At 41.7% G+C, this 13,880-nt stretch overlaps 1 protein-coding gene across 1 annotated transcript; it reads right to left on the bottom strand.

Annotated features, from left to right (window-relative positions):
- Nucleotides 1-388: 388 nt before the first annotated feature.
- On the bottom strand, nt 389-11,908 carry LOC121559312 (trace amine-associated receptor 13c-like). Its single transcript, XM_041872594.2, has 3 exons — nt 11,579-11,908; nt 2,943-3,296; nt 389-2,254 (listed from the first exon to the last, which is right to left on the bottom strand). The coding sequence occupies exons 2-3, from the start codon at nt 3,208-3,210 to the stop codon at nt 1,353-1,355; spliced, it is 1,170 nt and encodes a 389-aa protein (XP_041728528.1). The 5' UTR covers nt 3,211-3,296; nt 11,579-11,908; the 3' UTR covers nt 389-1,352.
- Between the last annotated feature and the right edge of the window lie 1,972 nt (nt 11,909-13,880).

Raw genomic sequence — 13,880 nt, 5'->3', positions numbered from 1 at the left:
GTAGAGTATAGTTCAGTACAGTACTGCACAGTAGAGTAGAGTTTAGTACAGTACAGAGTAGAGCACACTAAAGTTGAGTACACTATATTGTACTGTACTGTACAGACCACTACTGTACTGATTTCTACTCTACTGAACTCTATTGTTCTGTACTCTACTGTGCTGTACTTTGATGTCTAAACTTGTGAAACAAAGGCATCTATGATTGGTTCAGATTTGGTCTGGTCCAGACCAACCAAATTTGGTCTTGTTTGGGGGCAGAGCTCATTAAAATAATAGCCAGTGTGTAGAATAATTCCCAAATATGCAAAAGAGGATATTGCATATTTATACCTTTGTGTACCTATTTAGAATACACCACCATGAGGAGAATGACATTCATATTCATATCCATAATTATGCATTTCTGTGTAGTACAGATCAGGGACCCATGATGAAATTCTGTTACCGCAATTCCGTTACCAGGTATAAATCCACTTCACTTACTGTAGTTCAATAACCAAAATAGATTTTTTCGAAGTCAATGTGTCATATCATAGCTGACATTCAATTTGTTCTGCAAACATTGTTGAATCTTAATTTGGAACAGATATTTAACAGAGTTTTTGGAAAACGTGGACACATAAAAAAGTGAGGGAGATTTTACTGAAATTCTGTTTCCAAATTTGCATCTGCACAGTTCTTCCAGTAAATGTGTTTTTTGTCCTTGTGCATTGTATGGTTGCTTAAACTTCGAAATCAATGTTTTTTTGTTTGGCATACATTTTAAGTGAAAAGAGTCTCAGTGCAATTCCGTTACCCACAACTATACAAAACATCAACATGTTTCTCTCTTCATTTAGATTCAAAACATTCTTACAATTCATTCACTCACATTTGATTAAGCCATCCTCATGAATATAATGTTATTATAGCAAAAATAAAAGCTATTATTGAGAAAGTTGTGCAAAATTAACATGTTTCTGGACAGTCACAAAACATGTCGCAAAACAAATGAAAACCATACATTACTTACATCTCTATGATAAAGTGCATGTTATTAAGATATTCCCAAAATAAATCTCACCTAGTCCAATGAGAAGGCTTGAATCATATGATTTAAATGATGCTGGGAATAGCTGGCAACTACTAGATACCGCATAGGTTTACTACAGTTACGTTTCATTATTTAGACACAGTGAAAAAAATTGAAACAATTCCTTTTCCAGAATTGTGTCTTTTTTCTTTTTTCTTTTTTCTTTTTTACCTGAAGTTAAATGCCGATTAGATCCCTCTCTCCATAGTAAAGTTAAAGAAAAGGGCACTGGTTGTCTTTTCAAAATAGTTTCAAGGAGGTGGGGTTGGGAGTGTAGTCACAAGGTGTGTGGGGGGGGTGTAGCTCCGCCTTTCTCCCCGTGGGAAGGTGAGTGCTCCCTCTGAAACAGCAGAGTCACTCCCTTCCTGAAGCGCTGGTCTCTCACGCTGTATATTATCACATTACAGCAGCTGTTCCCAGTCAGGATCCAGAAGGCTACGAAGGAGAAGTTGCACCAGGTGTAGCCCACCACGTTGCCCAGCACAAACACAGCGATGGGGGTGAAGGAAGCCGTGAAGGCAAACGTCAGAATGCTGATCGTCTTGGCAGCCTTGATGTCAGAGAAGGAGGGTCTGTGTTGGCAGCCGCCTCCCCCTCCCTCGACCCCCACATTCCCCTCTGACATGAGCTTACGTTTGCGTGTGTAGCGGCGGATGCTGGTGAAGGACAGGATGTTGAATAACAGGGTGCCGCCCAGAAGCGTGAAGTCAAAGACGGGGAACAGCAGGAGGATGCTGGCGTCAGAGGGCAGCGTGATTCCATCCCACAGGGGGACGTAGTTACACATCCGGCTGCACTCACTGTACTCCAGTGTGAAGTTGTTGCTGAGGATGAGGGGGGCCAGGGCCAGGAGGAAGCTGCCTGCCCAGGAGAAGAGCATGAGAAACAGGGTGCGTCTCCGTGTCACCAGGTGGTCCTTGTGGAGGGGCCATAAGATGGCCACACAGCGCTCTACCGTCATCAGGAAAATAGTACTGATGGAGACAAACGTACAGCCAGCGAAGACTGGACCAATCAGCATGCAGGGCTGCCAGGGGCCCACCAGACCCCCCATGGAGGGGTCAGTGGCCCCCTGGTACCAGACAGGAGGGGAGCTGGTCACCATCAGAGAGATCTCAGTGTAGACAGAGAAAGGAACCACCAGTACTCCAACCATCATGTCCGCTATGGCCAGAGAGACTGTCAGGAGAGAAAGGTCATGCAAAATTATATTCACAGTTCACACTCAACCACGTACAGTACAAATCCCTGTGTCCGTAAAGCTGATTTTACATTCAATTCCATGGGGAAAAAATCTACAGTACTGCGTGGAAATGGTTTTGCGGTTCTTGAGGCAATGCACAAAATAATCCTTGATTGTGACTGAACAGCATTGAAGATTGATTTAGTTCTCTGCTAAACAACAAGCACCGATCGTCTTCCTGCCAATATAACCAATAAAGGGTGGCAGGTAGCCCAGCGGTTAAGCGCATTGGGCCAGTAACCGAAAGGTCTCTGGTTCGAATCCCCGAGCTGACTAGGTTAAACATCTGTCGATGTGCCCTTGAGCAAGGTACTTAACCTGTAAGTCGCTCTGGATAAGAGTTTGTTAAATTACTAAAAAGTGAAATGCAAGCAATATAAACAAACTCTAGAAACAGAACATTTAATGAATTAAACTGAAACCTGTTGGAATATAAATATATAAATAAGTATTTCACCTTTCAGTGTCAAGAACACCAAAGGTTGTTCTTCCATGTCAGTGAATCTATTGCACACGTGTAAACATAAGCAATTTACATGTGACTACCATTCTCCCCTATCCAAATCAACAGCATTTCTAGACAGTAAATGAGCTCATTCTGAATCAGTTTGTTTGTTTGTTTACCTTTGAGGTATCCCTGTGGTGTGCGGACCTGTCTTGTCTGCATGAAGACGGTTAGCGTGACCACGTTGCCCACCACTATGGCGAAGGCCAGACTGACCATGAACACAACGGCCAGGGTACGGTTCAGCAGGCCACAGCAGCAGAAGGTGCAGAAGGGGGCCAAAGACTGGCCTGATCCCGGCCTAACCAGGGCTGCTGCTGTCAGGTTGGGGCACACAATCGCCTGTGTGCCCCATGGAACACTCAGGTTGGCCAGGAGGTCAGTCATGGTAGTCCGGACAAGGCCCAGGACAAACCTTACTACTAGGAGGACTTTGTGCTCCTGGTGCCCATGTGCTGGACTGAGAGATGCTCCTGGAGAGACAAGCAGGAACATTATAACCAAGGTAAACCATCAAACCTGTCCAAAGGAAAACTACAAACACTGCTATGTAACACATCATACAGAGTTGATTTGCATGATAACACTCACATCACCTGCTGTGCTATCTAGCTATATGTTTCCTAAAATGACCTACAGGTAACTGCCAAAATAAAGGAAACACTTGAGTAAATGAGGGAAACAAAGTTTATTGAAAGCAGGTGCTTCCACACAGGTGTGTGTGTGTGTCAGTCACCAGATGTCAACCAAATTAAACACTTATGGGAGATTCTGGAGCAGCGCCTGAGACAGCGTTTTCCCCCACCATCAACAAAACACCAAATTATGGACTTTCTTGTGGAAGACTGGTGTCACATCCTTCCAATAAAGTTACAGACACTTGTAGAATCTATAACAAGGCACATTGAAGCTGTTCTGGTGGCTCGTGGTGGCCCTATTAAGACATTAAGACTTTATGTTAGTGTTTCCTTTATTTTGGCAGTTACCTATACAGTATGTTCTGCAGATGGGCACTGCTAATGACACCTCACAAATATCCATCAACGGACAAACTCTATTATTATACAACAATAAAGAAAATTGCTTGCTATTGAGGTATTGAATATACTGCAAAATGGGCAATCATGACGTATTCAAAGGAAATTACATGTACTGTATGCTTCCCAAATCATTGTAAGTACACTGTGTACCCCACAGCTATATGTATGGTGTTTATTTTTTATAGTACTTCTGATATTAAATCAATGCATTGTTGGGAAAGAGCAAGCAAGTAAGGCATTTCACTGTACTTGTGTACATGACAATCAAAACTTGGTGTTGCACTGTACTGTACATTTGTCATAAGCACATCATATTATTTTCAAAGGTTTTTTTATTCGGCATTTTTTATGATTATACAGATAACACAGACAGAACAGGTAGAGGACAAAACACACAGATCTCCTACCAAATCAAACCCACCCCAACCCTCCCATGCTCTAACAGAGCCCCACCCCAAAACCAGACTTAAAGCAGGCATGATATACAATGAGTAATATAATAAAATAGTTTTTTTTTTAAATACAAAGATATTGTAAAAAAAATAAGTAAAAAAAATAGAAAAATAATTATACAAATTCGAATTTGGGTTGGTTTATGGAGTTGTGAAATTGTCTTCTACAAAGAATAGGAAAGGTTGCCAGATATTATACAATGTAATTGCAGATCCCCTAACGGAGTGGCACATCATATTCTATGCACATCACACTGCTTGATTTGGGGACTTGTGAGATCCATTGTTTTGTTTCACTGTCATTTACAGTCAGGTCCAAAATTATTGGCACCCTTGATAAAGGGTCTGCTAAATGGCATATTATATTATTATAAAGATGAGCAAAAAATACTGTATAAAATAACAGCCTGGCCTCAAAGACTAGACGTAACATAGTAAAGGTACATTTGTTACACTCAAATTAGTACAGTATGATATGTTACGTTCACTGGCATAGCGCAGTTTCTCTGGACCCCCCAGCAAAGTATAGACTACCAATTACTGTTCATGGTTCTGAAATTGTGACATCTACACGGCTGCCTAATCGATAGGCTAACAGATTATATGGTGTTAGTGCTTGTAGTAGCCTATAGCTTTGCTTTAATGGATACATGTTTATTTTTATTTGGTCCTCATTTTCTCATGTTAAGCCTAACGTATATGTTTCGTGAAGCTATAGGCCTACGGTGTCGCAATGCTGCTATTTAGAATGCTGGCTGGCGCCAATAATGTATTGACTTGTTCAGTAATTAAAGTGGGAAATTCAACATTTCAGATTGTAAGATTCATTTTTGATGCAACAGCATACTAAATCAGTACCCAATAGATTTTTTAGAATATACAACTGTCCTATAGCCTATCTTAGCCGTCCTTGCACTCTCTCACAGCTTGGACAGAAAGTTTGTGCTGCATAAAACCAGTCTATTAATGCCAAATAATACAATCAGTCCACCGTCAAAACAATAGCTTACTAGGGATTGTTTCATTATGCAGACAATGCAGTCTAGCCTACTAGCCTATCTATAGCTATGTACAGTATTTAGCTGGTAGCTATTTATATTACACATTGGAACTCGGGGCTATCAGTCTCATCACTAATAGGCTTTTACCGGGGCGGAGGGTTGCTCTCATGAGCGGCGCTGGGTCTCTGACAGTCATCAGCTTGGTTTTCTGGGAGAGGAGGAGGGCCGGCACTCTCGAGAGGAACTGTCACTATTCAAGGGGATGAAGAAGAGGAGAAGCAAGCTCACGGTCATTGCCTGGCCCAGGCAGTGGGGTCTCTAGTGCTAGCTACTGCATAACTAGGCATACTAGCTTCCACCTGCGATGGTGTTTTGTCAGACGAGGACGAGGTGGTAGCTTTGCTTTGCTGATGTGGTTATCTTCTGTAATTTGGCACGAGCTTGATCAGATAAAGCTTTTTGGTGGAGTTTTTGTGCACCACTTTGTCTTACCTTTTGTTTATCCATCTTGAACAACTCACTCACTCTCCATCCGAGTCCGACCTGTATCACCTAACTTTTTTGATCTTGATAGCCGAGGCAGGTTGCCACCGGCGTCGCTGAGAAATGGGCTAATTAGATGCATGAAAACTATGTTTGCTGTCTGACTCAGCTACTACCCATGTTGATTGGACAACACAAACACTTTGCTTGCTACATGTGAAAATGAAAAAGGACGGTTACTTAAAAAATGTATTATTAAAACTTTGCAACTACTTACTACTTTTTAGCTTCATTGCAACTACTTCCCTAACCCTAACCTTAACCCTAACCCTAACCCTAACCTTAACCCTAACCCTAACCTTAACCCTAACCCCTAGCCCAGTGGTTCTCAAACTTTTTGGGGCCGTGGACACTTTTGTGATAGCAAATTCATCAGTGACCCCCTCATAATCAGAGCACAACTCGAGTGAGATAGAAAATACCATACAAGGAGTTTTACCATGACTTCTTGTGCAAGGCCGGACAAACCAAGTCTCAGGCCCTGGGAAGGAACATATTAAAGGTCCAACTCTTGGCAATGGAGAGAAAAAAATGTATGTTTTCAAGCTAATTTCCTGCAATTCTACACATTTTGTCACATGGCAGACAAATGTTTTGTTGTTGTAGCTATAAATCTAATATCCTGTTGTTCTACACATGTCATGTGGCAGAGAGAAAACCTGGCAGTTTTAAAAGACTGTCACCTCTCATTGAAGCCATGGAAGTTCAAGGCCGACCTCGCTACTGCAGGCATTGTTAGCAGAAAACATTGTAGTGAATGAATCATTGTGTAAATAAAAACATGGTACCAATAATTGCTTCTAATACACCAGATACACCAGCCCTTGAACCGATTATGTTTAAATCACATTTAAAAAGCATTTTTGAAACGGTCTGTTTGAGATACAAGTTTGAGGTAGCTTTTTAAAGTGTTTTTTCTCCAATTTATGCTTTGGCCACAAATACGAGTATAGGATGAGAGTCAACATTATTTGGGTAGGAGTTACCAGAACATTAATTTTATACAGTTAGATTTTCACTGGACAATTACTTTAAATTACAGTGCATTTATGTTTAAAAAAATGATACATGAAGTATTGAGTTGAAAAATGTATAATTGGTGGAGTACTGTGGATACCAATATCCCTGTGAGCCTCCCAGGCCCATGTTGCCCAGGGTTTAACCCTAATATATCTGAATTCTAGTCTATGGACACAATAAGCAAAAATGTGTGAGATGTTTGAAATGATTCCCTTTGTTTTGGGCAATGATAATTAGTGCTGTAAATGTAGGATAATTGTGAGTTGTTTTCACTCACTCAGATTCACAATGTTCTTTAACACATTTCCACATTCTTTATTTAGTTTTCTTGCTTTCTGCTCACTGCAGTCAGTGTAACAATTCATGATTTTGTTGCGCTGTTCTGTCAGTGTTCCCTCCAATTGCCTTTTTCTTACTAGATGTCTGTCTCTCTTGATATCTTCATGCACACCAGCCAAGGGGATATTGTGTAGGAGATTGAAAGGCAAAGGTATGTAGTTGTCAGCTGAAACCAAAATGTGGTTCTGAACACTGAGTACTCTTGGACTATTCGTTTCGAAGACAAGCATAAAAATGTTATGCAAAATTATTGGCACCCCTGTTTTCAATAATCTAGCATCCTCCCCTTGCGAGGATAACAACACAACCTTTTCCAAAAATGTTTTATGATGATTGGAGAACACATTGGGAGGGATCTTATACCATTCCTCCATACAGAATATTTCCAGATCCTTGATATCCTTTGTCTGCTCTTATGGACTGCCCTCTTCAATTCAAACCACAGGTTTTGAATAGAGATCAAGTCCGGTGACGGCCATTTCAAAATGTTGATATTGTGATCAATATAACAATTTCTTTGTGGATTTTGATGTGTGCTTAGGGTTATTGTCTTGCTGAAAGATCCACTTGCGGCCAAGTTTCATATGCATAAGTACTTCATACCTACTGTAAAATATGGTGGTGGATCTTTTAAGTTATGGGGCTATTTTGCTTCCACTGGTCCTGGGGCCCTTGTTAAGGTCAACGTTATCATGAACCTTACCAAATACCAGGACATTTTAGCCAAAAACCTGGTTGCCTTTGAAACTTGGCCGCAAGTGGATCTTCCAGCAAAACAATAACCCCAAGCATACATCAAAATCTACAAGAAAATGGTTCACTGACCACAAAATCATAATTTTGCAATGGCAATCTCAGTGTCCAGACTTGAACCCCATTGAAAACCTGTGGTTTGAATTGAAGAGGTCAATCCATAAGCACAGACAAAGGATATCAGGGATCTGGAAAGATTTTGTATGGAGGAATGGTCTAAGATCCCTCCCAATGTGTTCTCCAATCTCATACAACATTTTAGAAAAAAGCTCAGTCGTTATACCTGTATTGAAAACAGGGATGCCAATAATTTTGATTTCTATCTTTTTGAGATTTGTTTTATTACTTATTAAACAAAATATCTTTCTCTGAGCAATTGTATTAGTATAAAATAATTTCCCAATTTTTTTTGCATACAATATAGCTAATTATTTATTTTCAACCAAGACTCAAGGATAGACATAACATAGTCAATATAAATCTGTCTCCCTCCATTTAGTATGATATGTTATGTTTCATATGGTGTGTGTTCATTTGTAGATGTCCATCATCCATTCCGTATGATATGTTGCGAATTACAATTTTATTGGTCGCGTACACATATTTTGCAGATGTTATCACAGGTGCGGGGAAATGCTTATTCTTCTAGCTCCAACAGTACAGTAATACCTAACAATACAAAACAATATACACAACATTCAGCCAACTTGACACAACTGTGGGAAGCACTGGAGTCAACATGGTCCAGCATCCCTGTGGAACGCTTTCGACACCTTGTAGAGTCCATTGGGCTGTTCTGAGGGCAAAAGGGGGTGTGGGAGGGGGTGCAACTCAATATTAGGAGGGTGTTCCTAATGTTTGGTATACATATATATATATATACAGCTCCTCAGGCAGCAGCACTCCCACTTCATCTTACGTTAGGGACAAAGATCAAGGGTTCTCCAGGGACTGACAGTCTTCTTCAAGCAAATTTTCATCCAGTTTATTAACGTTGAGGATGAGTGCCATGGGATCTATCAGTATGGCCCAGCAGGACATGCCACAACAGGCCTAAGTGACATGCCTCACATGTTTAAGATAATGCACACAACATAATGGAGCCCTTAACCTTCAAGTCACATACAAAGGTTTTTTTCTCTACCATGCAATCTTCGAACACAGACGTATGTGTGTGCGCAACAGGTTGAATGAAGCTAATGAATCCAACATGGACAGAGAGGCTGGATTGTTGTGTTCATTATGAATCATGCCTATAGACTAATCACCATGACTAAATAACTCAACTAAGAGCAGCAATTGACTCCACGGGTCATAATGGGAGGTGGTAGCTCAACTCGCAATATTTAATGCTCTTATATAATGACACATAACCTGTGGTGTAAAGTACTTAACTAAAAATACTTTAAAGTACTACCTAAGTCGTTTTTGGGGGTATCTGTACTTTACTTTACTATTGATATTTTTGACTACTTTTACTTCACTACATTCCTAAAAAAATACTTTTTACTCCATACATTTTCCCTGACTCCCAAAAGTACTCGTTACATTCCGAATGCTTAGCAAGACAGGAAAATTGTCAAATTCACACACTTATCAAGAGAACATGCCTGGTCATCTCTACTGCCTCTGATCTGGCGGACTCAAACACAAGTGCTTTGTTTTTAAATGATGTCCGAGTGTTGGAGTGTGCCCCTGGCTATGTGTAAAAAAATACATTGTAAAAATTGTGCCGTCTGGTTTGCTTAATATAAGGAATGTGAAAGGATTTATACTTTTACTTCTGATACTTAAGTATAACAATTACATTCACTTTTGATATTTAAAACCAAATACTTTTAGACTTTTACTCAAGTAGTATTTTGTTGGGTGACTTTCCCTTTTACTTGAGTCATTTTCTATTAAGGTATTTTTACTTTTACGCGAGTTTGACAATTGGGTACTTTTTCTACCACTGCACATAACTGAGATTCATAGCTGGTAAAATCCCTGAGTGGTCAAATAAAAACGGTGGGGATAGAGAAAATCTGATTATAGTTATTATTAGAAATTAAACTGAGCCTTACACTGAGCATTCCATCTCAATTATATGAGGATTAAGCACGACAAAGAAATCAAAATGCTGAACAAAAGAAAAAAAACATTACAGACTTTTCTTTTGAGCTTTGGGGAGGTACAAGATCTGTACCCTTGTTAACAGTCTTTGGTTGTAACTAAAGTGGAGATGACAGGCAGAAATGTCCCCTGTGTGCCCATAACAACACCTGAGGCTGTGGGGGACAGGACACTGTAACAACAAATACACAACTGATCCTCACAGCAAGACATGACTTCATCCACACAATCTTTTAGTTTTACCACACAATTAATCTCACAACCTCCAAACCATTGCAAATGATAAAGGAGATGCAAGTGTGTGTGCATTAGCAGTATAGCAATAGACTAACAAATGCCTTGCCCTTGATACAAATTAAAATTGATACACAGGCGTCTGTGCAAAGTCAAATGTCTAAGTGTTAGGCAGAAGTGTGTGGTGAACCTTTGGGGAGCAGTGGTAGCGGGGCTCATGAGGTTTGTGTTTGTCATGCATGCAGTGGATGTATGTTTGTCTGTGTGAGGAGAGCTGTGGCGGTCTCCTTGGGTGAGAGGCGTGGGGAAGACTGCTAGATTAGGGGGTAGGTCAGGGCTCCCTCCCTGGAGCAGGAAACGCTCATCTGGAATAATGGGCTGGCCATCTCTACTCTATGTCCCCCCAAGCCAGGGCTGTCTTCACTGTCATGGCCTAGCTGTACATGAACACAGCAGTGACTCCTTCATCTCTCTCTCACACTCCCTCTCCTCCTTTCTTCACTTCTCCAGTCCACTCAGTCTCTGACTTCTCCTCATACTGCATCTCTCTTCCCACCTTTCCATTTTCACACCTTCTCTCATCTACCTCTTACTTTCTCAATCAATCCATTTTATTTTGCTGTTGCAGGATGTGTGAAGAGCACTGTGAAGAGCACTGTGAAGAGCACTGTGAAGAGCACTGTGAAGAGCACTGTGAAGGGCACTGTGAAGCGCACTGTGAAGAGCACTGTGAAGAGCACTGTGAAGAGCGCTTTATTCCTTAATCTGTCTAGCTATCCGTTGATCTACAGCTATTCCATCAATCCACCCCTCGCTTGCTCTGCTGATCTTTGTTGTGTTTGTTAAAAAAGTAGTCTCATTGCTCTACTCCCTGTCAATATACTGTAGTCTCAATCACACTCATCTAATGAACAGGCCCCCAACCCAGAGCACATCACTCCATCCACAGCTCTAGGGAGAGCCAGCAGCACAGGATTTACTGAGCACAAGCAACACATATTGTGAGTGTGACTGTATCTGTGTGTACGGTATGAGAGAGGGGAAAGAAGAGTGATAGCGAGACACAGTACGTCATTGTTTGCATGCATGAAATATCCATAACTCAGCACCTGGTAGATATTCAGTTTTCCCAATTATAAACAGATAGAAATGCCATGCATCACAAGTAATTAATTTCAATAAAAAGGTGTACCTCAAATCTAGGAAACCAAACACTATAATTTCAGTACAACATGCAGTTGAGTCAAGAGAATCTCACCTGCATTGTCACTGCACTTGTTAAAGGTCCACTTTTAGTGCCTGCAATATTGTGAAGAAGTATATGGTCCAATGGTCATTAATGTCCTTTTATGAGTAAATCCTGAAAGGAGACAAGTGGAGGAAACAGCAAATGTATAGTCCTGGCATCACACTGCCGCCATAGACACAACAGAATTCGTACACCTACAGCAGACAGAGAAGCACTGCGCCACTATACTGTCTTGCACTCTTTATTTACTTAATTAACTGCCTCTGTGCTTCAGCCTTCTCTTTCTCGGTCTGTCTCTCTTGTAACCTCTTTTGCGCCCTCTCTCTCACTATATCCCTCTCTCTCCCTCTCTAGTAGTCTCGGAGTCACTCTCACATGAGCACGCTCTCTTGCTCTTCCACAATTACAGCTGCAAGCTACAGTCCACACACAGCAGCTTCTCTCTCCCAGTCTCTTTCCCCCCACTCTCCCTCCCACGTCCCCTCCCCCTTCTGTCTCTCACCATTCCAAGCGACTTATACACTGCTCAAAAAAATTAAGGGAACACTTAAACAACACAATGTAACTCCAAGTCAATCACACTTCTGTGAAATCAAACTGTCCACTTAGGAAGCAACACTGATTGACAATACATTTCACATGCTGTTGTGCAAATGGAATAGACAACAGGTGGAAATTATAGGCAATTAGCAAGACACCCCCAATAAAGGACTGGTTTTGCAGGTGGTGACCACTGACCACTTCTCAGTTCCTATGCTTCCTGGCTGATGTTTTGGTCACTTTTGAATGCTGGCGGTGCTTTCACTCTAGTGGTAGCATGAGATGGAGTCTACAACCCACACAAGTGGCTCAGGTAGTGCAGCTCATCCAGGATGGCACATCAATGCGAGCTGTGGCAAGAAGGTTTGCTGTGTCTGTCAGCGTAGTGTCCAGAGCATGGAGGCGCTACCAGGAGACAGGCCAGTACATCAGGAGACGTGGAGGAGGCCGTAGGAGGGCAACAACCCAGCAGCAGGACTGCTCCCTCCGCCTTTGTGCCCAGGCGTAGGGAGGTCATACAGGCACGTGGAGGCCACACACACTACTGAGCCTCATTTTGACTTGTTTTAAGGACATTAACTCAAAGTTGGATCAGCCTGTAGTGTGGTTTTCCACTTTTAATTTTGAGGGTGACTCCAAATCCAGACCTCCATGGGTTGATACATTTGATTTCCATTGATAATTTTTGTGTGATTTTGTTGTCAGCACATTCAACTATGTAAAGAAAAAAGTATTTAATAAGATGATTTCATTCATTCAGATCTAGGATGTGTTATTTTAGTGTTCCCTTTATTTTTTTGAGCAGTGTAGTATATGCCCTATGTCTTGTGCCCTCTCTACACTCATATAAAAAAGGTGCTATCTAGAACCTAAAAGGGTTATTCGGCAGTCCTCATAGGAAAACCATTTGAATAACCCTTTTTGGTTCCAAGTAGAACCCTTTTAGTTCTTGGTAGAACCTTTTTGGGTTCCATGTAGAACCCTCTGTGGAAACTAGTGCTGAGCGATTAGTGGTTGAGGTCGATTCGGTTTCGGTTTTTCTAAAAAAATTATCACGTTTTTAGATTTTGGTTCCGATCATTAAAAAAAACATTAAATGCATTATGAAATAATTACATTTGTCACACCTACTCCTGCTCCCTCCCTCCGGCACTCGACGTCGCCGGTCTACTATCCTCCAGTCCTGGCAACCCACATTGCGCACACCTGGCAACCATCATTGCGCACATCTACTCCCCATCGTTAAGCACACCTGGACTTTATTACCACCCTGATTACTCTCCCTTCATATAGCCCTCACCAACCTCAGGCACTATTGGTTCTGTTTTCATGTTCAGATGCTGCGCTTGTTTTATAATGAACCATGTTTGTTGTTCTTATTCAACTCACCATCTGTACCTGTGTCTTCCTTACAGAATACTGCCTCTGAAATTATGGAAGCAGCAGATGATTACACCATCTTTGGGACGGTCGAGGAACAGGGTCATCTACTTCACCACGACCAGCTGGCTCTACTGGGTACGACCATGAAGGAGGTCCTCCGCGTTCTCCACTGCCTCGACACCACCAGCGAGGTTCTACATATTTCTACCACAGGTCGTCACAGTGAGCCAGTCCCCCAGCCTACCCAGCCATCCGCCCAGGTCAGCGATGCCCGACTGTCCCTTGTGGAGAAGGATGAAATGCCGTGAAATGCCGTGGCTTCCTACGCCAGTGCTCCCTCTATTTTGCCTATCAGACCGGAGCCCCCACCACCGAGAGGTTGCCATGG

This window comes from Coregonus clupeaformis, unplaced genomic scaffold (genome assembly GCF_020615455.1).
Source record: "Coregonus clupeaformis isolate EN_2021a unplaced genomic scaffold, ASM2061545v1 scaf0892, whole genome shotgun sequence".
NCBI lineage: Eukaryota > Metazoa > Chordata > Actinopteri > Salmoniformes > Salmonidae > Coregonus > Coregonus clupeaformis.
This window is presented reverse-complemented; position numbering and strand designations above follow the sequence as displayed.